Raw genomic sequence first — 24,693 nt, forward strand, 5'->3', positions numbered from 1 at the left:
TGGTCACCACTCTACGACTCTATATTTCTGTGTTTCTAACTTTTTCAGAGTTCACATACAATTAAGATCATGTGACACTTGTCTTTTTGTGTCTGACTTATTTCACTTCACATAATGTTCATCAGTTTTACCATGAATAATAGAATTTCTTCCTTCTTGTGGCTGACTAGTACTCCATTTTGCATGCGTGTGCATGCGTGTGTGTGTGTGTGTGTGTGTGTGTGTGTGTGTGTGTGTGTTGTATTTCTTTCACCATTCGTTGGTCAATGGGCACTTAGGTTGATTGCATATCTGGTTATTATGAAAAATGTTGCAATTGATATCAAAGTGGGAATAGTTCTTTGGCATAAGGATTTCATATTTCTCCTTCCCTCCCTCCCTCTTTCCTCTTTCTCTTTCCCTCTCTTCCCCCTCCCCCTCCTCTGCCTCCTCTTCCTCCTTCTTCTCTTCCTCCTCCTTCTTCTCCTCCTCCTCCTCCTTCTTTTTTTCTCTCTCTGACAGGGCTTCACTATACCACTCTGGCTGGCCTACAACTTGCTATGTAGACAAGGCTGCTTTTGAACTCACAGAAATTTACCATTTGCCTCTTGAGTGCCGGGGTTACAGACATGCACTGCCACATGAAGCTTCATTTTCTTTGGATATAGTCTTTGGAATTGTTGAATAAAGCGATAGCTTTGCTTTTAATTTTTAAAAGGAGCTTCCATGCTACAGTTAGATAGGAGGAATACTAGTGTTCTGTTTAATAGTAGAATGGCTATAGTAAACAATACTGTATAAAGAGGATTCTTAATGTTATTATAGTAATAAGCAATAAACATATGAGGTCATTATCTGATTATGATAAGATATATCTAATATATGGGTGTTTAAAAACATTAGAGTGTTGCCAGTAAATCTGTACAATTATATGTCAGTTATAAGCAAAGCAGAAGTAAGATGAAGTAACAAGAAGAGTTCAGCCTGCATTGATGGTACTTTCATGTGAGAATGACTGAAGGTGGACAGAGAAAAGACTGGCCATCACTAGGTAAGCTGACTTTGTTCTGGTGACTAGAGGCAGCTGCTCAATATTAATAGATATAATATTTCAAGATAAATTTGTCTCTTCTTGAACTAAAGTGTTCATATCATATCCACAAATAGTTATTATTGGTTCATGCCAGGTTCATGTAAAGATCTCTCTGTATAGAATCACATTTAAACTTTTACAAAAAGCATTCTATAAAATCTACCTTGTTTATTAGCCATCCATATACACACATTGCACTAGTGGCTTCATATATCAGACACATTTAACAATATACATTTGTGTAATCGAACCTTACTCCATCAACATGGACATTTTAATATCCTTGTGTACCAGAAGAGTAGGAAACATGAGGGTACCAGACAGTTAGACTGGGGAGTCTTTCCAGGGTGTGCTTCTAACCTCTATACAAAAATGCCTGGCTATAAGAAAGATAGACTCACCATCACCATTTTGCTAGTAAGGAAACTGCAAATATTATGTTCAAGACCATCCTGTTAGAAAATGGTACAAGTTGTGGGAGCTTTCATGTGCATCTCCCAAACCATGGGCCAGATTTCTCTTTTCTCTAACTAGCTTCCCGTTCTAGACAATTCTGATCATGTACATTCTGCAACAATCTGCACACAAGGTTTAGACTTTGTTAGAAATTAGTGCAGGGAAAACTGTGTATTTATATTATAAATAAAGTCATGGGACCTGTAAGCTATTTCTACCCAGTTATCAGCAGAGCTCTTCAAAGGTGGACTCTGACCTTGGCAGAGACATTATATGCATTTTTTTTGGAATTACATAGTTTCCTTATGCTTTTCTGTATTTGCTACTTTTTTAAAACAATAAGCAGGTACTGTGTTTAGAGGCGAGTGTTCACAGAGAAAATGTGAACACATCTCACATCAAGACTTTCAACTATTTATAAAAGTTCCTGACTTAAAAGTTTAGCTTTATTTGACTCATTTTAGCCTCCTCTTTAAAGCCAACTTGTTAGTTTACAATGATTCATTTAGACATTCACTGTTTTATGAAACTACCTATATTGGCCATTGAGCACTTGAAACACTCTAGTTGAGATATGTAAGCAAAAATACACAAGTTTTAAAATTTTAGTAGGGAAATAATATTATATAGCTTTTACACCGATTAAGTATTGAAGTGAAAATAGTAAATGTTGAAGTGAAAAAGTAAAAAATTTAAGTAGTTCTCAGGGATTAGGAGAGAGGGACGGATGAATTCAGGGAGCAGAGAGGAATCAGCGAAAGAATTCTGTATTGTGGGGTTTGAATGAGAATTACCCCCAGAAATCCATATATTTGAATTCTTAGTCACTGGGGCATGGAACTGTTTGAGAAGGATTAGGAGATGTGGTCTTGTTGGAGTAGGTGTGACCTTGGAGAAAGTCACTGGGGGTGGGGAGTGGACCAGTCCCCCCCCCCCCTTTTGCTGCTTGTAGATTAAATCTAATACTCTCAGCTACATCTCCAGCACTAGCACTATTCTTGTCTGCTACTGTGCTTTCAGCCACCATGGCAATAGATTAATCCTCTGAATCTATAAGCAAGTCCCCAGTTAGATGCCTTTTTCTATAAGTTCCCTTGGTCATAGAGTCTCTTCAAAGAATATGACAGGAGCAAAAACTCATCTCATTACATTTATGATTTATGTGTGTGTTTGAATGCACAGTTATGTGTGTGGATATGGATGTGCTGAAGTACATGTGTGGGGGTCAGAGAGTAACCTCAGGGGTTGGTCCTCACCTTCCCCCTTATTTGACAATGTTTCTTCTGCCACTGTTTCACATGCCAGTCTACCCATGGTCTCTGCATCCCATCTCATCACAGGGGTACTGGATTACACATGTGTGCTATCATGTCTGGCCTTATGTGGGTTTGGGGAATTTGATTTCAGTGCAGCAAGCTCTTTACACAGCGACTCACCTCTCAACCCTGAGCATCATATTTTTATGGTGAATACATGTCACAGATTTATTTAAACATATAGAATATATGATGCCAAAATAAACCCTATTGTAAGCTATACCCTTCAGGTGGTGATACATCAATATAGGTTTATTAACTGTAATAAATAGGTTATTCTGAAGGGATACTGACAATAAGGAAGACATTAAGATAAAAGGGTGGATTTTTGCTGTTGTTTTTCTATTAATCTAAACTCCTGAATTTGTATAAAAAGATAATTTTCTAAAAATAATTTGCATATGTTGGGATAAGCAAAATATGTTATTAAATTAAATTCACCTGGTTCTCTTCAACGTTTTCATCTTACTACTAGAGAATGTGGCTTGAATTACATTTCTTTTTATTTCATTTTTATTGGATATTCTCTGTATTTACATGTTACCCCCTCCCCCAACTCCCATCACTTCTAACCTTCCCATTGCTTTTCTGAAGATGCTCCCTCTCCCAACCACCCCACCCACCTCAGCACCTTGGCACAACTGAAGCCATGAGTCTCTCCATGTGTACTCACTGGTTGATGTTTTACTCCCTGGGAGCTCTGGAGAGTTTGGTTGGTTGATAATGTTTTTCCAATGGGGTTGCAAACCCTTTCAGTTCCTTTAGTCTTTTCTCTAACACCCTCATTGGAGTCCCCTTCTTCAGTCCAATGGTTAGCTGCAAGCATACTCAGCTGTATCTGTATGATTCTAGCACAGCCCCTGAGGAGGCATCTTTATCTGGTTCCTGCCAGTAAGTACTTCCTGGCATCCTAAATGGTGTTTGGGTATGGTGGATGCATATGGTGTGGATCCCAGATGAGGCAGTCTCAGAATGATCTTTTCTTTAATCTCTGCTCCTCTATTTGATCTTATATTTTTGCTCATGAGTGATTTGTTCTTTCTTCTAAGAAGAACTGAGGCATCCACATTTTGGCCTTCTTTCTTTTGAGCTTCATAAGGCCTGTGAATTGTTTTTTGGGTATTTACAGCTCCCTGGGGGTAGTATCTGTGAGTGTATACCATGTACACTGGCAGCCAGTATGCAGAAGAATGCAAATAGATACATTCTTATCTTCTTGTACAAAGCTTAAGGACAAGTGTATCAAAGACCTCCACATAAAACCAGGTACACTGAAACTATTAGGAGGCAAACTGGGCAAGAGCTTAGAACACATAGGCACAGGGGAAAATTTCCTGAACAGAGCACCAATGACTTATGCTCTAAAACAAAGAATCAACAAATAAGACCTCATGAAATTGCAAAGTTTCTGTAAGGTGAAAAACACTGTCAAGAAAACAAAATGGCACCCAACATATTGGGAAAAGATCTTTATCAATCCTACATCTGATAGAAGGCTAATATCCAATATATACAAAGAACACAAGAAGTTAGACTCCAGATAATCAAACAACCCTATTTTTAAAAATGAGATACAGAGCTAAACAAATAATTCTCAACTGAGAAATACCAAATGGCTGAGAAGCACCTAAAGAAATGCTCAACATCCCTAGTCATCAGGAAATGCCAATCAAAACAACCCTGAGATTCCACCTCACACCAGTCAGAATGACTAAGATAAAAAGCTTAGATGACAGCAGATGCTGGCAAGGATGTGGTTAAAGAGGAACACTCCTCTGTTGTTGTTGGGGTTGTAAGCTGGTACAACTACTCTGGAAATCAGTCTGATGTTTCCTCACAAAATTGGACATAGTACTACCTGAAGACCCAGCTATTCCACCCCTGGGCATATACCCAAAAGATGTTCCAACATACAGATGAATAGATACAGAAATTGTGGTACATTTCCACAACTGAGTATTACTCAGCTATTAGAAACAATGACTTTAAGAAATTCCTAGGCAAATGGATGGAACTAGAACCTATCATCCTGAGTGTGTTAACCTAATCACAAAAAACACATACGGTATGCACTCAGTTTCTGTTGTTATGTCTTCTCTTTCCTTTCTGATTTTGTTAATGTTAATAATCTCTCTGTGCCCTCTAGTTAGTCTGGCTAAGGGTTCATCAATCTTGTTGATTTTTTTTAAAAATACAAACCAGCTCCTGGTTTTGTTAATTCTTTGTACAGTTACTTTTGTTTCTACTTGGTTGATTTCAGCTCTAAGTTTAATTATTTCCTATCCACTACTCCTCTTCCGTATATTTACTTCTCTTTATTCTAGAGCTTTTAGGTGTGCTGTCAAGCTGCTAGTGAATGCTTTCTCTGGTTTCTTTTTGGAGGCACTCAGAGCTATGAGTTTTCCTCTTAGCACTTCTTTCATTGTGTTCCATAAGTTTGGATATGCTGTGCTTTCATTTTGATTAAATTCTAAAAAAGTCTTTAATTTCTTTATTTCTTACTTGGCCAATTGTCATTGAGTACAGCATTGTTCAGCTTCCTTGTTTATTCGGGCTTTCCGTCACTTTTGTTGTTATTGAAGACCAGCCTTAGTCTATGGTGACCTGATAGGATGTATGGGAGTATTTCAATCTTCCTGTATCTATTGAGGCCTGAATATGGTCAATTTTGAAGAAGTTACCATGAGGTGCTGAGAAGAAGGTATATTCATTTGTTTTAGGATGAAATGTTCTATAGATGTCTGTTAAATTCATTTGGTTCATAACTTGTGCTACTTTTACTCTGTCTCTATTCAGTTTCTGCTTCCATGATCTGCCCATTGATGAGAGTGGGGTGTTGAAATCTCCCACTATTATTGTGTGTGGTGCAATATAATCTTTGAGATTTTGTCAAGTTTCTTTTATGAATGTGGGTGTTCATTGGGAGCATAGGTCATGTAACATATAAAGGCAGAACAATCAGAATCACACCTGACTTCTCAACAGAGACTATGAAAGCTAGAAGATCCTGGACAGACACCATGCAGAGAATACAAGTTCCTAAGAGAACACAAGTGCCAGCCCAAGCTGCTATACCCAGCAAAACTCTCAATCACCATAGATGGAGAGACCAAGATATTCTAGGACAAAACTAAATTTACACAATATCTGACCACAAACCCAGCACTACAATGAATTATAGGTGGAAAACCCAATACGAGGAGGGAAACTACATCCTAGTAAAAGCAAGAAAAACAAAAGAAGAAAGACACACAGTTAAAATTCTACCTCTAAAAGAAAAAATAGCAGGAAACAGCAACCACTATTCCTTAATATCTGTTAACTTAAGTGGACTCAATTCCCCAACAAAAAGATATAGGCTATCAGACTGGATACATAAACAGAATCCAGCATTTTGCTGCATACAGGAAACTAATCTCAGAGACAAAGACAGATACAATCTTAGAGTAAAAGGTTGGGAAAAAAACCTTCCAAGCTAACTTCCCCAAGAAACAAGCTGGAGTAGCCATTGTAATATCGAATAAAATAGATTTTCAACCAAAAGTTATCAAAAAAGATAAGGGAAGACACTTTTTTACTTATTACACAGAAAATTTATCAGGAGGAACTCTCAATCCTTAACATATATGCTTCAAATACAAAAGCACCCATATTCATAAAATAAACCCTACTAAAGCTTAAAAAATACATTGTACCCCACACAATAATAGTGGGAAACCTCAACACCACACTCTCATCAACGGACAAATCATGGAAACAGAAACTGAATAAGGATGCAGTGAAACTAGCAGAGGCTATGAACCAATTGGAATTAATAGACATCTACAGAACATTTCAATCTAAAACAAAAGAATACACCTTCTTCTCAGCACCTCAAGGCACCTTCTCCAAAATTGACCATATAATCGGTCACAAAAAAAGCCCCAGTATATATCAGAAGATAGAAATACTCCCGTGCATCCTATTAGATCACCATGGTCTAAGGCTGGTCTTTAATAACAACAAAGACAACACAAGCCCATATACACATGGAAACTAAACAATGCTTTATTAAATGATAGCATAGTCAAAGAAGAAATAAAGAAAGAACTTAAGGATTTTCTAGAATTTAATAAAAATGAAAACACAACATACCCAAACCTATGGGATGCAATGAAGTGCAAGTGGATCAAAGATCTCCACATTAAACCAGGTGCACTGAAACTATTAGAAGAGAAAGTAGGGAAAACCTTAGAACACATAGGCACAGGAGAAAATTTCCTGAACAGAACACCAATGGCTCGTGCTCTAAGGTCAAATATCAACAAATGGGACTTAATGAGATTGCTAAGTTTCTGTAAGGCTAAGGACACTGTCAAGAAAACAAAATGGCAGCCAACAGATTGGGGAAAGATCTTTACCAACACCACATCTGATCAAGGCCTAATATCCAAGGTATACAAAGAACTCAAGAAGTTAGACACCAGAGAATCAAACAACCCTATTAAAAAATGGGGTACAGAGCTAAACAAAAAGTTCTCAATTGAGGAATATAGAATGGCTGAGAAGCATCTAAGGAAGTGCTTGACATCCTTAGCCATCAGGGAAATGCAAATCAAAACAACCCTGAGATTCTACCTCACACCAGTCAGAATGGCTAAGATCAAAAACTCAGATGACAGCAGATGCTGGAGAAAGAGGAACACTTCTCCACTGTTGGTGGGGTTGTAAGTTGGTACAATCCACTCTGGAAATCAGTCTGGTGGTTCCTCAGACAAAAAAAGGACATAGTACTACCTGGAGACCCAGTTATTCCACTTCTGGCCATATACCCCAGAGATGCTCCAACATACAACAAAGAAACATGCATCACCATGGTCATAGCAGCCCTATTTATAATAGCCAGAAGCTGGAAAGAACCCAGATGTCCTTCAGTAGATGAATGGATACAAAAATTGTGGTATATTTACAAAATGGAGTACTTACTCAGCTATTAGAAACAATGACTTTATGAAATTCTTAAGAAAATGGATGCATCTAGAGAATATCATCCTGAGTGAGGTAACCCAGTCACAAAAGAACAGACATAATATGCAGTCACTGATAATTGGATACTGACCCCAGAAAGCTCTGAACACCCCAGAAACAACTCACAGACTATATGAAGTTCAAGAAAAACAAAGATTTTAATGCATACTATCAAACCTTTAAAAAATTCAAGTAATGACAAAAATGTATTCATATACTTTTATGCAAAATGTTTTAAAATCTGTACATTTATCTCTGTTTTCTAAAATAAAGCTATTCAATATAAAAAAACCCATTAAAGTCTTTTTTCTCCCCATCAAAATGTTTCTTCTCACTCTGTGGTCACCTAGCCTGTTTCTAGTTTATACCTGTATTCATAAAGCATTAGATTTTAGGATTTATGTATGAGAAAGCAAAAAGCATGAGCTTTTTGTTTTTGAGACTGGGTCATTCACTTAATATAATTATCTCTAAATCCATTCATTTTACTGAAAATTTCATAATTTTTTTTTGTAAACTAAGTAAAAATCTCATTGTGCCTACAAGCCACATTTTCATAAGTATTCTTTTCTTGGTGGCATCCAAGTTGATTGCTATTCCTTGCTATTGTGACTAGTTCACGTAACAAACATGTATGTACAACTGCATCTGTGCTGGGTTAGAGAGTCTTTTTATGGGTATGCCCAGGAGTGGTGTGTGAGGTCGCATGGTAAGTCTATATTTAACTTTTTGAGGATCTGCCACACTGACTTCTATACTGGTTGTACTAGTTTATTCTCACCAAGAGTGGATAAGGATTCCTCAAAATAAACTACAGAAGTACAGTGACAACATGCATGGTGCCGATATAAAGCTGGATAGGTAGAAAAATAGATGAACAAGAGGTAAACCCATATAGATCCGGCCAAAGGTCAAGAACAAAAAGACAACACACCAATAATTTTGCCAGCACTAATCAAGCAGGTAGAGCATTTGTACACAGAATAAAACAGGATAAAGGAGTTTAATTTAAAACTTTAATCTCTGCATCTCTTCCAGGAAAATCCAGGGCATACCCTTGAATATGTGTATATACAGTCAATAACTGTAAAAAATAGTTCCAAGAATCAGTGAATGAGAACACATGAAACTAGATGTTTCTGCACAGCAAATGAAACTATGGCAGAGACCACGCTGCCTGCAGACAGGCAGAAAAATCTTTTCTAGCTATACTTCATACAGAGTAATATGTAGATATATGAAAACTTATAAAAATGACATATCTGCCAGTTAGTTACCAGGATGGTGAAATGAACAGTGTGATTGAAAATCCCCAACTTATCAATAGATATTTTAAAAACACAGTGGTATAACTATCGCAGGGTTAACTAAGCACTCTATCGTTGGAACCCATGCCTGCCACTGTAAATCCCCCATGCATCCATGGTTGGGGAGGTCACGAACCCAATGAGTGAATCTACTACCACTTGTAGAATGCAGCTCTCAGACTTCATCAGAGAAACATTTTTTTTTGTGTAGACCATGGTTAATGAAATTCACGGTTGGTAGAAGCTCAGAGCATAATTCTCAGTGGAAATATCAGCCATGAAAAGGGGCTTCTATATTCCACCCACTCTCAAGCCTCAGGGACTATGGTGGAAGACAGGACAGAAGGACTGTAAGAGCCAGAGGTTTGGAAGGATAGTCACAAAGCTGTCTTCTGGACATTGACAGGACTATGACTCCCTTGAACTTGCAAGAGTTGTGACTGCCTGCAAGATACCTGAACAAGATTAAGCCATTAACGGTTCAGCATGGGGTAGGAGGAAGTTTATGAGCCCCCACCTCTAACTGAGGATATGGGTAGTTGATGGCTTATCACATGCTTGGTTACCACTCACTGCTAAGTACTTTTTCAATTTGTGTTGTACTGCCTAGAAAGTACCATATCGCAATTAAACCTTAGCTCAAGCCACAGGATCCTGAGTTACTGTGAGTAAATGCTGGTCTATATCAGCTATACGATGAGCATTTTGTTAAGTTCGGATTTGTCAGCATTTATGAAATATTTTACAAGGTGGCAAATAAATTTTACCCTAAGTAAATATGAGACAATGTTCAGTTCAGTGAATTCTGCAAAATAAATGACTCTGAGCAAGCTCCTTCTATCCCTGTTAAAAAATGACTCAAATACACAAGCAGTTTATACAGATAGTGAGAAAGGACCTGCATGTACTCACATGCAGAAAGCTTTGTGTTGAATGGGTATGGTGCTTACCATGGAGAGCAAAGGCTTGGCATAGCTGCATGAGTTCTTACTTGGGATCAGGGCGGACTCTCCGTGGGAGCAGGAGAGACAGAAAGAGCATGAGGAATAACAGTCCTGGAGACACTCCTTGCTCTTATTCTAGTGAGTTTTCCTTGGTGTTCTTCTCCAGTTTTGTTTCTGTGTCCCTTGTTGTCTGGACAAAGAACTCCAGCTGAAAACCTGTTTGTCCCTTGGCTCCCTTTTCTCTAGGACACACTTCCTTGTGGGCAAAAATGAAGTGATCTCCAGAAATTTTCTTCTTGCTGGCCATTTCCTACTCTAATAAACTAGTTTTTCTTGGGCAGATCTCATGGGAACTGTTCTGGATGCTGCATGTTGATGTGGGCATTTGAAAAGCATCTCTCTCCTTTTTTATTTCTAAGCTTCACCTTTATTTTCTCTTAAGCTAGAAAGACTAGAAAACAGAACATTAAAAAACCTAGGGCTATACAGAGAATTTTTCAGCCTTTCCTGATATTCAGAAAAACCATCAAAATTAAAACAACAACAACAACAACAATAAAACAAACAAAATGAAACAAAAACCCAAACAAAAAAACACAACTTTTAGTCAAGTTCACCTCAGTAGCTTCCATATGGTACAACAACCTTCCCCTTCCCCTTATTCCAAGTCTTGGCAGAAACAGGTGAGTAGGGCCTCTTTCTTCCAACCCCCCTGCCCAAGAAGCTGTCAGGGAACTCTCAGGCATTATCAATGGGCAGGAAGTGGGCTGGGGATGACGGGGTCTCCACCCATTAACAGCTGCTTAAGTAGTAGGCAGGGCTATTTTTTTTTTCCTGTAGAAAAATTCAGGTCAGCAGATACCCCGGACCAATTTATACCACATGCTACCTACTTACAGATTTAAAATGCTAGAAAGGGACCTGGAATGTTAATCCCCTTGTTTTTCTCCTGCTTTGTGTTTAGAATCCAAAAGAATACAGCAGGAAAAGTTGGAGTTGGCAATGTAAAGGGAATTATTAGGCAACTAGGCAACTAGAAGGAGGTGAAGGCAGCACACTGAGAGAAGCTGTCTACACGGAACACTGTTTCAGTGATTAGATGTCAGTGACGTCTATGCAGGCTTCATCTCTTGCTCATTTAGATTTAACCCAAAGACAACTTTGACAGATTATCAGAAATGTTTGGGGATGGTGATAGGTGGGGTGAGGAAAGAAGTGAGGTAATTTTAAAATAATGACTTCATCTTTCTAAAAGCACAATAGTGCTATCACCTCAGTGAGCTCGCTACAGCTTCTCATGTAGCGTGAGGGACAACACTAGCAAGTCACTATAACTTCCATTAGCACCCCAAAACAAAAAATGCATAAGCTTGTTCATTACATCTTAATGAATTTTTAGTGCTTTGTGAAAGATATCTGACCTTTCCTTATTCTTTTTAAAGAATGTTTTTCTGTGTATAAGGTCCTGGTTCATAATTTTAAGTATGCAGACACACACACACACACACACACACACACACACACACACACACACACACAGTTTTTTAAAAATATTCCCTTAATAGTAGGAAAACATTAAATGGTTACCTCTGTGAACATGTTCCGATTGACTTGCAAACCAACTTTTACCACCTCAAAAGGGTTAACCACAACAGCTTCAGTTAGTCCAGATCCTAATCCAGCAATGGGAAATGTCTAGAAAAAGAAGTCAATCAATGCTTTAAAACAATCGATCATGCCGGTTGGAGTAAACATTCTATTTATTATGCAATGCAGCAGAAGTTAGGATGAGAATGAAGAAATCCCCCAAGTGTACCATATACCATTACTAAACAGCTTGAATTCTTGATTAGATGCTGACAATTCACGGAGAAGAAATTATTGAAGCCACAAACCATGACCTAATGTTTTCAAAATAAGAAGTCAAAGCCCCGTCAACAATCATGTTTTCCTTTAACAAAAGTGGAGGATGTTTGACTGGTTAAAGGTGGATCCTAAAACATCTTCATGTGTACAATGAAAAAGTTTAAATTGTAAAGGAGAGTAAAATACAATACATTTACTTAGATGCATTTATTGACCAGAACTGCAAATAAAATGTTTATAAGGGGGGGGGGCACAGGATCAGGTATAGAAAAAATAGGAGAGAAGTCTAGAAGGTCAGGAAAATGTATAGAAATATGTAGCAGTGAAGGGTGGGGTGGGAACAAGGGTGGGGGCAGGGAAGAAAGAGGTTTCCAGGTCTCAATAAAGATGACATTAGCTAAAAACCCATCAGAGGGAAGAGAAAACCTGAAGAGACCACCTTCAGTAGATAGTCATGGCTCCCAGATAAGGGATAAGGCTGCCTATCCATCTTAAAAATTTTAACTCACAATTGTTCCTGTCTAAAGGAAGTGCAGGGACAAAAAGTGGAGTAGAGACTGAAGGAAAGGCCATCCAGAGACTGTCCCACCTTGGGATCCATTCCATCTGCAGATACCAAACCCTGACACTATAGCTGATGCCATAATGTGCTTATAGACAAGAGCCTGGTATGGCTGTTCTCTGAGAGGCTCTCTAGCACTGGACTAAGACAGATGCAGATACTCACTAACCCTGGGAGTGAGTCTGGGGATCCCTATGGAAGAGTTAGGAGAAGGACTGTAGGAGCTGAAGGGGTTTGCAAGCCCATAGGAAGAACAATATCAACTAATTGGACCTTTCAGAACTCCCAGAGAGCAAACCAAAACCCAAAGAGTATACATGGATGGGTCCATAGCTCCAGCTGCATATGCAGCAAAGGATGGCCTTATCTGGCATCAGTGGGAGGGGAGGCCCTTGTTTCTATGGAGGCTTGGTGCCCCCGAGTAGGGAGATGCTAGAGGGTTGAAGCAGGAGTGGGTGAGTGGGTGGAGGAGCACCCTCTGAGAGGCAAAGAGGAGGGAGGATAGAATATGGGTTTGAGGAGGGGAGCCTGGGAAGAGGTACAACATTTGAAATGTAAATAAATAAAATAACCAATAAAAATAATCAAAACACTAAAAAACTGTTTATAAGAATCTACCTTCCAGGTACTTAACTGGAGTCATTCAAATGAGCAGTCATGTTCTTAGAACTAGGCTCAAGATCATTAAAAAACAAAATTGTTTCCATTTAGTCTCTATTTCGTTGTTTTTATTCTCACCCCTGAGTTTCATAGTCAGGGCCTTCTACACAGTAGGCAAAGCTCTATACTGAGTTACATCCCAGCTGTTTGTTGTTCTTAAAGGGGTAGTTACTCTGTTTTTGCACCTAAAAGCTGGGTGATAAATACTGTGATTAAGTCTAGGCAAATGGATAGAACTTGAAGCTATCATCCTGATGAGGTAACCCAGTCACAAAGAACACTCATGGTATGTACCCACTTACAAGCAGATACTAACCCAAAAAGCTTGAATACCCAAGAAATAACTCACAGAACTTATGGAGCTCAAAGAGAAGGAATGGCAGAAGGTGGATGCCTCAGTCCTTCTTAGAAGGGAGAACAAAACACTCATGGGAGGAAATAAAGGGAAAAATAGAGGAGCAGGGATTGGAGAAAAGGTCATCAAGAGACTGTGTCACCTGGGGATCCACCCCATATGCAGCCAATAAACCTGAGCACTATTGCTGATGCCAAGTAACACTTACTGGCAGGAATCTGATATGGATGCCTCCTCAGAGGCTCTGCTAGAGCCATACTGATACAGAGGAGGATGCTTGCAGCTAACCATCAGACTGAACAGGAGGAGCCCAATGGAGGAGCCAAAGAAAGGACTGAAGGAGCTGAAAAGGTCTGCAACCCTTGAGAAAAACTAAATTATCAACTAACCAAACCCACCCCAGCTCCCAGGGACTAAAACGCCAACCAATGAGTTCCCATGAAGAGACCCATGGCCCCAGGTGCATATGCAGCAGAGGATGGCTTTCTCTGGCATCAATGGGAGGAGAGGCCTTTGGTCCAGTGAAGGTTCATTTTCCCAGTTTAGGGGACTGTCAAAGGAAGGGGGAGGGGGGATGGGATTAGGGGAATGGGATAACATCTGAAATGTAAATGCAAAGAATGTCCAATAAAAGATACTGTGATTGAAAGTGGCTGGGCTGTTCTGGAGGGCCTCCACTAAAATCAGAACATTTATCAAATGAGGACTGCATGTCGGATTCTGTTTACTGATGGGCTGAACTTCAGCATTTAGAAGCCTACTCCCAGCACTCAGGAGGGAAGAGAGCAGATTATCTGAGTATGATGCTATCCTGGTTCTACGTAGCAAGTTCTAGGATAGCCAGGATTACATAAAGGGGCACTGTCTCAAGAAAAAAAAATGAATTTTAGCAACAGAAAATAATGATTTCATATGATTTTCTTATACACAGAAAACCTAAAAGTTTTCCAGAAAATGTACATTAGAAATAAGCACAACAATAATTAATACACACACATACACACACATACTCTCTCTCTCTCTCTCTCTCTCTCTCTCACACACACACACACACACACACACACAGGAGGGCAGGAGGGAAGGAGGGAGGGAGGAGGGGAGAAGGAAGGAGGAGGAGGGAGAAGGGAGGGAGAGCAAGAACCCTTCACCCTCCAGAATTCCTTGCTACTAAGCTAATTTCAGGGAGCTCAGAGGAATTAAAGCCCCCTCTATCTGCTCCATTCATTCATTTCCGTTTTTGAGACAAGTCTTTTAGAATCCAGGTTGACCTTGAAATCTCATGGTGATCCTCTGCTCCAGACCTTCAAAGGCTGGAGTTACAAACATGGGCCATGACTGACTGACATGCCTGGCTTCACATGGCTTCACATGTTTCTTATTCTGATCAGTGTCTCTAATAATTTCAAAATAAGCAACAAAAGAACAATAGGGGTAGTGAATATTCTGTATCTTTAAAGTGGAGGCAAGGTTGGTTGAAGGCCAGGGGGATGGGGAGGTGGAGATCCAGGCTACACCTGAAAGTGAGAACCGCAGAGGGACAGTGGTCAGGAGAACAGTTCCACACAGGTGATATTTGTGCTGCTGGGTTGCAAGCCAGTCACAGAACTCTAGATACTCCCATACCCTTAACTGTAAAATAGAGACAGTAACTCTGGTTTCTCTACAGGGGTCAAAGTTAAGCATGGAAGTTTTTTTAAATCGCTTTGCAAACGTGACTGCTCTGGTTTCCCGTGGAAAGAGGAAGAATAGTTGCACAGACTCTAGGAGAGAAGGAATAGTAATGACTGTTACATATATCGATCCCACTGCATTACAATCTGACCAAATATTTCTTCATTTATCTTAGACTTTCCTCATGGAGTCCAGAAAGCAAGGACGGGGAGGAAAAAACCCAAACCAGTTTGAAACTTTTCTGACTGGGAAAGTTAAGATCCAGATGCCAGTTTTTATTACTCCCTACATGCAATCTTCTAAGCAGTTCACTGCTCTGTTCCTCTATAAAGTTCAGCTACATTTGCTGTCAGAACTAGTGTTCAGCAGTCCCTTGTCTAAAGGGTTGATCCGGTATCAGCAGATCACGTGACTTAGACTGTTGCAGAGACAAGCCTTTGCCGTGAGGTTTCCAGTCGCCCCGGCTTTCATGTGCGCACCGGGCCATATTTAAGGGCTCAATGCCTCGCTGTATCAGACAGGAATCCAGAATAAACGAGTTCAAGGAAAGAAGAGGGGCCAGATGCGGTTTACATGAGTTCACTTATAGTAAATGGAAAGGCCAAATACTTTTTCATTTCGAATCTCAAGCCAAAAGACCTGCAATGTCTCACATGGTATCTGAGCGTAGCTCTGAAGCAGTCAGGTAGGCCTTAGGAGGCCATGTTTTATCTACTCCCACTGGGATGTCTTTAATCTCCTTTCTCCTCAAGATGTTTCCAGAATTAAGAACGATTTTAGGAAAGATACTGTGAGAAGAAAATATGTGCACACATTTACATCCATACATTCATGCATATAAGTACATACAGTTACATCCATGTATTCATGCATATACACGCATGAATATTTGTTTTTGAGACAGGATTTTGCCATCTATCTCTAGTTGTTCTAGAGTTCACTAAGAAGACCAGGTTAGTCCTGTACTTACAGAGATCCATTTTCCTGCCTCTGCCTTCAGAATGCTAGGATTCAAGGTGTGAGCCACCACTCCAGGCTTGGAATTTCCAACAAAACCTTATCCACTTGAGGCTGCTGGCATAACCGCTTCTTACAGGAGAGAACACCTCACAACTGCCCCATTTATTCAGGAGGCTGGATCAGAAGCTTTGGTCTAGAATGTGATTTTTTTTTTTCTAGAAAGTGGGCGTGTAAGAATTTTGAGGATACAAAAATACTTCTTTGACAGTCTGTTTGTTAGAGTAAATATCCCGAAAAAAAGTCACGAGAAAAGGATGCGAGGTCCCTGATATACAATATTACTGTCCTTGTCACTGTTGTTGATGATGGTGTAAAAATAAAGCACAGTCCACAGTACAGTAGCAGACGTGTACAGCTCTCAGCTCGGGAAGTTCTCAGGAAAGTAGGCAACCCACTCTTTATGATGTATTCTGTCACTTAGCCGTGATGCTTGGATGTTCCCTGTACTTTCTGGCCCACAGCGGTTTCATCAGCTGCAACTCCACCATACATGGAGACACATGTTTGATTAAAGAGCTGGAGGCAAGACCGTTGCCTTTCCAGTGGAATTTTGAGGCTGGGAGGTTCGTTGCCATGTGGACTGATAATGCCCTGATCATTTTTGGCAGATTCAGAGGGAAGGGGGCAGCTTCATGCAGTTGCTCTCTCTCTCTCTCTCACACCCTCAGTGCACACACATTTGGCCAACATAATTCAACGTGCTTTATGAAAGGGAGCAAAGTCCCCAGGCAGGGAGCAACAGCACAGGACACTGGCCAGTCACCAAGTGAGCCTTGTGAAATACCTGAGCTGTGTCATTGTAGGGTCACTATCCTCCCGGCTGAGTTGTTTACAGTCATTCCAATAAAAGGACCTTTAGTCCGCCTCTGACCACAGAGTGATTTTATCCCAAGTGACTTGAAGTCCCATATTTACTACAGCTTTTGCAACAGCTGGGGAACTGACCTGTTAGGAAATAATCTCAGGCATATTGACTTTTGCATAAATAGATACATGCAGTGTGTAAGTAAACAAGTGCATGTTTTGGTTTCCAAAGGTGAATGTAGTCTTTATTTTATATTCTTGACTGTATCTCATGGAGGCCTTTCCAGACATATCATTATTATCATAAATTCATCACTGAGAGCCATAAAATAGCCAGATTGTGAGTTATTATGAAGATGGCTTTCATCAAGTAGCTGAACATTGAATAACTCAAATTCACATTTTAGTAGCTGGAATTTAGGAATCAAAAGGGTTTTTGTGTCTGGATCTTGCTTTATGAAATAACATACACACTTAAGTATAATAAATATTCTCACTTACCAGCCCTGGTGATAGTGACATATATCCCAGAAATTTCTTGTACAGCTCAAAGGTGGAAAACTGTGAAACAAAACCAAACCTAGAGATTTATAACAATTTCCTGCAACAAACTCTCTAATAAGCTGGAAGTCCCTCAGTAAATCAATATATTAATCAGTATTTAAAAATGATGAACCATCTAACACAGCTTTTAATCCTGTCTGGGGCAGTTGCCATTAGATCCTGTTTTCACATTCACATTTTTCAAATGTAGTTATAATAACTTACAGAAAATCCAATGGAATCCTTATAGCAGTAAATGAACCATACAACCTCCATTTTCCATGACCAGTTTTGCTCTCCCCAGACATCAATAGACTTCTTTCTTATGGCAGCAATTCAAAATTATAGGCTCACAGACCTGAAACCCTTGGTCTTGTATGCATTCTCGATGAACCACTCTCCAAGAAAATGCCCCATTTTCTAACACATTTGTAGAAGACACCCACTTCTCAGCCTTAACTTACATATATACATGTTTGTTCTCCTGACAGCTCCATGGAACTTTTAAACATTGAGCGATTGCAAAGATGACATAATAAATTAGGAAAGGGCTCATCAGGTTTATCTGGTCTACCCCTTGCTTCAGTGAAAGACTATCATCCACCTTATTTCTTCTGTTAGGATCTTAGGAGTATGATGACAGTGAAGAAGGGGATAATTAATGAATGGCACTGTTGGCACCTTCAGAGGATGGTACTGAGTTGCACAAACACATATTTTTCACGGCAAAATGAAACAACTCCTTCACAGACTATAGCTCTCTGTTTCTTTCCCTGTGCTCTATATTTTGAGAAAGGATGCTGCTTGGGAAGGGTATTTTGTGCCTGAGTACTGAACAGAGTTACCACCGTCAATGACAGTAAGGTGTACTCTTAGGACCTGCAGTATCTGATTCTTAAGAAGGAGGAAATGGGATGATAAATCATGCTATCACTTTACAGCCTAGTAAAATAGAGCAAGGAAAAGAAAATAATGAAGTTTGGGGACTAGTTACAGTGTATTTGTTAGAAAGAGGTACACGACCTCTGGAGTCCTCTTGGTAACCTGAGTCATTTACGGGCAGATTGAATCTTATTCTTTTAAAGAACGAGAGATCATTGCCATGATAATTTCAATAAAGTATTCACATAGATTTAACAAGGGTTTTGTTTGTTCAGTTACTAAATGTTTATTAGGTTCCTCCCATTCTAGGTACTAGAAATATGGTATAAATTTAGCACACACTCATGTGTCCCTGATCCTACACAAGGCTGTTCTGATTAAGAGACCATTAGAATCCCTAGAATTCATTTGGTAAAGAAAACAATAGTAGTCTTTGGGATTTTGTTTGTTTGAGACAAAGTCTCCTTATGTAATCAATGCTAGCCTAGAACTCGCCATGGTAGCTCACATTGCCCTGGAATACAAACCAACCTCTCCTCCTAGGCCTTTTGAATGTTGGGATTAGAGGTGTGAGCCTCCCACTTGGCTCTAATATTAGGCTTTAAAGAACATTTGCTTTTTTTTATGACCATCATCACCATCGTTGTTTAGACAATCACTTTGCCCAGATTTCAAAGTGAGAAAAATGACATCCAAAGCCTGGCCACACCACACCTTGCTGTCATGAAAGAATGAGGATATTGCTTCGCCTGTCCAACCATACACTTAGTTATTAGAGTTGTTATCCAATGATATAAGTTGAGTAGGATTCCCTGACACAAGACTTATGAAAGAAATTAGTTTCTATGTCTTGCCTTTACTTATTTAACAGATGAACAGATGAACCTGGGATGCGTAGCTTATGAAAGTCTACTGTTAGCCCAAAACATGCTAAGACCTTGTATGTGCTACTGTAGTGAATCCATAGTGTCAATTTTATCAGATAAGAGGGTAACTCAATCTTCCTAATGCTGAGACCTTTCTCCTGCTGTGGTGTCCCCCGGCCATAACATTACTTTTGTTGATTTTTCATGACTGTAATATTGCCACTGTTATGAATCTTAATGTAAATATCTGTGTTTTCTGATGGTCTTAGGTGACCACTGTGAGAGGGTTATTTAACCCCAATGGGTTTGCAAGCCATAGGCTGAGAACCACTGGGGTAGGGTACAGGCTGTGACTGCACCTCAGTAGTAGTGAATGTACTTTCCTAGCATAGTAACATCCTGTGGTCAATCTCTAGTTAAAAAAAAGAAAAGAGGCTAGTGCATACTCATGAGTGAGCACCATCACCCTAGTCACAATGCTGACTTCCTGTCCCATGTATCACTTTGGAAGCACTTCTCCATGGTGGTGTTGGGTCCTGAATGTTTTGGAAGGTGATTGGCCTCATGGAAATCTCATTTCCTTAGTAATTTATGGTGTGGGATGCATTTGTTCAGTGATTGTCTCTTCGCCCTTTCTGGCTTTCTGCTATTTCAAAGATTTAAGACAAAACTGGAATGACAAATCTAGGGACATGGACTCAGCCCACAACTTTGTCAATACTCATGAGGATTTCCACGTGATGCTTGAAGACAGTTCTAGTCTTTTATTTTTCTGTCCCTGTTTTTCATTCTTGTTTTCAAACTGTGCTCATTAACCAACCCACTGAAAAACCTAATATCATAGACATTCTGTGCTTGGACACAGCTGAGTTGTAGGAGAGCCATCCAAATCCTGCTTTTAACAAATGGGGACTGAGAAGTGCTCACTACTATACGCATCTGTATGCTGGGGCAAGATCTTTCCCAGCACTCTTCTCATTGCCCTCGAAAACAGAGCTTTCCAGATTGGCTGGCAGGCACGGGAACTGTTGCTAGCCCTGCGCACTATCATCTGATCCTATAGAGCTCTTGGATAGTCCTTGGGTGGTAGGAATTCTCTCACAGGCTTATAAGGCTGAATATGTGAGAGGGTTTCTCTGAAGACCTCGGTCTCCCACCCCCTCTCATCAACTCCAGTAACCTTACTATTACTACAGCCTGATTGACTTAAGGAGTTTGCTGGGTTCTACCTTTATTTTCCCTCCTTACTTAGGGCCTTGAAAATCTGCTCAAGGTCGTATGCTGGGACACTCAGAGGGCCCATTTTGCTTTTCCTCTCCCAGATGTTGCTGCCCTTCCGTGTGTGATGTCAGTGTCTGGAAGACAAAACCGTTCATGGTGTTGGTCATGTGGGACAGTTAATTTGGTCCTGTTACTGCATCCCAACCAGAAGTGAAGTCTTGGCATTCAAGACACTTTGAATAGTAATGGAAGAGATCATCTCCGCATGTCAACACTTTCCCATAGAAATTTCTTCCTGTTTCCTTTACTCATTATACACCAACTATGTTCTGTACATAGTAGGTGCAGAAACACAATAGTGAGCAGGAGGCCTTCAACGCTTATAACCGTCTATGAGTTTGGTTATGGTAAAGAGTCCTGGGAAATTTGAATACAGAAAACAATTGCATTTCTGCCCTTGGGATGCTGACTAGAAGCTGTCATTTGCCACCTCCCACCTCCCAGTGCCTCTGCTCAAGTCTGCACGTCTGTTTATTGATTGCAGTTTGACTCTGTCTTAATTTTTGAGAAATTTAATTTATTTACAAGTCTTATTACTTTAAGGACAAACTTCATTTCAAACAATAAAATATAGACACGCATAAAGCTGTCAGATCCTGATTATAGTAAAAATAATAACAAAAGTGTTAGTCCCAAGGAAGGCATAAGTGCATGGTATATGCATTTAGATGCCCCCCCATTTCTGAATATTTTATTCTGAGATAAACTTTGATGACATACAATGAAATTGTTTATGAGGTATAAAGTGGTCACAATAAGATGGTTGCTTTTCTCACAAATCCTGAGATCAATTTCTATGAAATGAATGTTTCATAAATTGTGTTGAAAAAATAGTGTTATCCATCTGGTAAAGATACACTTTGCTCCAACTTCTATTTAAAGAGCCAACGTACTTACCATATGTCTCAATAATTTTAAGGTAAAATCTACTTGCTACAAGATGTCTGGGGCACATCCACCAGATCCAGTTGCCCAACAGTTCATCTGCTAACCATTGTTCTGGCACGGAGCACTGCTTATCCAGAGACTAACTCAGTTCTTATAAAGCTCAAGGTTTTTCTTCTTCTTTTTGGAAAAGATTGTTCGACATTGATAAAATGTGATCCTCTTAAAGTGTAAATTGTCTCCAATGTATAGCGTTAAGGGAAATGGCGTCAGGAAGAAGTCTAATTACAATTCCCTTTATTTATACACGGAAAACTCTGAACAAATGAATATATTATTCCAGGGAGACAAAGTGACTTTCCTTTTGAACAGGAACTCTGCTCTGTTTGTTTACTTGGGCAATCTTTTATCAAGTGAAGCCGTTTCATAATTCAATTCAGCCCTTTTGTGTACTTTGGTGAACTTTTTCCAGATCCTCGACTGCAATTCAGATACTCGTAATGAAATTTGTATTGAAGCAATAATACGAGGAAAGCACAAAAAACAGGGCCACAAAGTCGACAAGATTACAGGAGAGCATGCTTGGAGCTTTCTTCTCTGAACTTGAAACCTGGGTTTAAATTCTATTACATTACTATTTGACATAATGCAAAAGTTTGATGTCTGTGTATATATGTTGGTTACTTAGTCGTGTTTTCTAGCCCAGTCAACCCCTTCATTTACTCAGTAACAGCATGTGAGCTGTTCCTTCTTGCTTTTCAGGAATATCGGGGATAAAAATTGAGTATGTGAAAAATAAATGACATAAAATTGAAAAGGAAGTCCTTACATCTATTCACAGGCTATTTTTATAGAAAGGCAAAGCCGAGTTTGGTGATGACAGTGTGTGGGGTGGGGTGGGAGGGCAGTGCCAGTTAGAGCTACTGCAATTAGGATTTTTGCCTGGAAGAACACATGGGAAACAGAGTGCAGGTCTTTTTATCCTCCAAGGGTCTGGCACACATTCAAACTCATACATTGAACACCAGCAAGCAGTACACAAATCTCCAGAGTTGCACATTAACAAAATGGAAGTAATAATTTTGTAGGCAACAAAAGAGAATTTTAACAGAAGATATTAAAGGGGGAAATGAAGTTGACTTGTTAAAAATATTATTTGAGAATCATACACAAATAGTCTATTTCATAAGACAGAAATTATTTGAGATTTTCTACTTCTTTTTCTTTAATATTCATTGCTCTAAAGGGACATCTCTGAATTGCTTGAGAAAAGGTCTAAGCATTTTTGTGGGTTTGTGATTTAATTACACAAGTTTTAGACACTGTTTGTGTGTGTGTATGTTCCTCATTACTCCTTTGCCTGGAAAGAAAAAAGAAAACTTACAAACAAATATATATATTTGAAAGACTGACCAAGTTTAATTATAATGAGTATTATTCTACAATTTCTGCATTAAAATTTTTAGTGTTTATGTTAAGTGATATGAATTAAGGGAAGTGAATCAAGCCTTCTCTTGATTACCATGGGTGCCTTGATATTGAAGCTGTCATCGAGCTGTTTACGTTTAGGCAGAAAGCATATAGTACTTACCTTGACTGCTCTTTTTGGTGTTTCAGCTAAAATGGGTGGGATAATTCCCTTGTAAAAGCCAAACAACCTATTGGAGAAATAAAATATTTTTATATAAGTAAGGAAATTGACACCAGGCAATTCTGCTTTTGTTTATGAACAAAGAAAATGGATATCATATCCAGGATGCTAATTCTGAAGTTTGTAATTCTAGAGTGACAGTAAGAATCCTTTGTCTACACCTTTATGACACTCAGAGGGTGGCTAAGCTTAAGACCCTGAGTAGGATTGTGGTGCGTAACCTGAGAAACGTGGCCACAAGCTTTACCTATAGACACAAGGGACTCTTCTCACTCTAAGGGGTTTATGTTTTCTCTGTGTTATAGGTCACTTCAAGCTGTCTGAGATTGTATATTCTCTCAATTCTGGTAACCAAATAAGATTAGGATTAACCCAAACATAGTGGACTGAACCTTGTGAGGTCAGCAAGACTGCATAACCTTTAATTTTCACCTTACCCAACACCATAACTTCTTACTTTTATCAATTCATTGACTACCCTTAAGGAGAGAGCAATGGTCTAGGTTATAGTTTCTAAATTATTAGCTCCTCCAGGGTGGGTTACTGTTTGGGATGTTACCTTAGCATCCTTTTTTTGCATATAACAAAAGTTTAAGTGTGACTCCTGATTAGGTTTACTTTGCCCACAGGCTTTGATTTGATAATGCATGTGGGTATTAGTATTTAAAATAAAGAAAACTCAACTTGAATAATTATAAGAATTTGTAAATTGTCACATCCCATTTCATCCCAATTTTAACTACTGATAACTAAATTTTCACATCAACACCCTTTTCCCAGCAACACACTTGTAAAACCCAAATGCCTTTCATTTAAACTTAATTTAACTAAATTACTCTTCACTACTGAGCATGAGAATACAGGCATGGTCTTCCTACTTGGTACAAGTAATTTTTGTGACAAGAAGTTCTCTAGCTATAATAAAAACAGTAACAAGCATTGTTCTTTCTGTGCAGATCTTTCCATATCTGAAAAACCATTAGTAGATATGAGGGGGAAAGTAAGAGAAACACATAAGCAAAGTTTTAAAAAGAAAGTATTCAGGGTAATGGTGGACTTGATGTCCTATATTACAGACATAGAGAAAGGTTCAAAAAGATTCTGAACTGAGACACTGATCTTAGGCAGCAATGCAGTAAGCACAGTGGCTCTCTTGGTAGGCATGGTCGAAGATACTGGAGCCCTGCCTTTCCAGGTGGAAGAACTGGCACAGAGGTGGAAGCAACAAAGGAAGATGGATTTCAGCCAGCTGGAGGTTCCGGGAAGTAGCACTTCTAATTGGGACAACTGTCTAAAGATAGAATGGCTTTCCCCGAAAAGTAGCAGGTTCTACTTTGACAAATGGTCAAGCAGCCTGGATTCCTCTTGTCATGGATACCAGAGGTGAGATTTGGCAATGGATGGGTGTGATGATTCTCACAGTTGGCCCTTTTCAATCATCAGATTAGTGATCCCAAGAAAAGAACAAGGAGACACAAGAACCATTGCCTTATTTTAAATGTTTGTCTCAAGTACAGCACATTTTCTCTGGAAGAGGACTCTTGT

The 24,693-nt window shown here is 39.3% G+C and overlaps 1 protein-coding gene across 2 annotated transcripts in view; it reads right to left on the reverse strand.

The window, feature by feature from the left end:
- SLC25A21 (solute carrier family 25 member 21) overlaps positions 1–24,693 on the reverse strand; it is a gene marked incomplete at its 5' end in the record, with an annotated part of 482,512 nt that overhangs the window by 38,618 nt on the left and 419,201 nt on the right. For both annotated transcript variants that reach the window (XM_080921836.1, XM_080921835.1), the window contains 3 exons: positions 11,690–11,797; positions 17,542–17,601; positions 23,089–23,155. In XM_080921836.1, the coding sequence (XP_080777962.1) occupies positions 11,690–11,797; positions 17,542–17,601; positions 23,089–23,155 (235 nt within the window). The remainder of the gene's footprint in view (positions 1–11,689; positions 11,798–17,541; positions 17,602–23,088; positions 23,156–24,693) is intronic.

This window comes from Micromys minutus (genome assembly GCF_963924665.1).
Source record: "Micromys minutus genome assembly, chromosome: 1".
Lineage (NCBI taxonomy): Eukaryota > Metazoa > Chordata > Mammalia > Rodentia > Muridae > Micromys > Micromys minutus.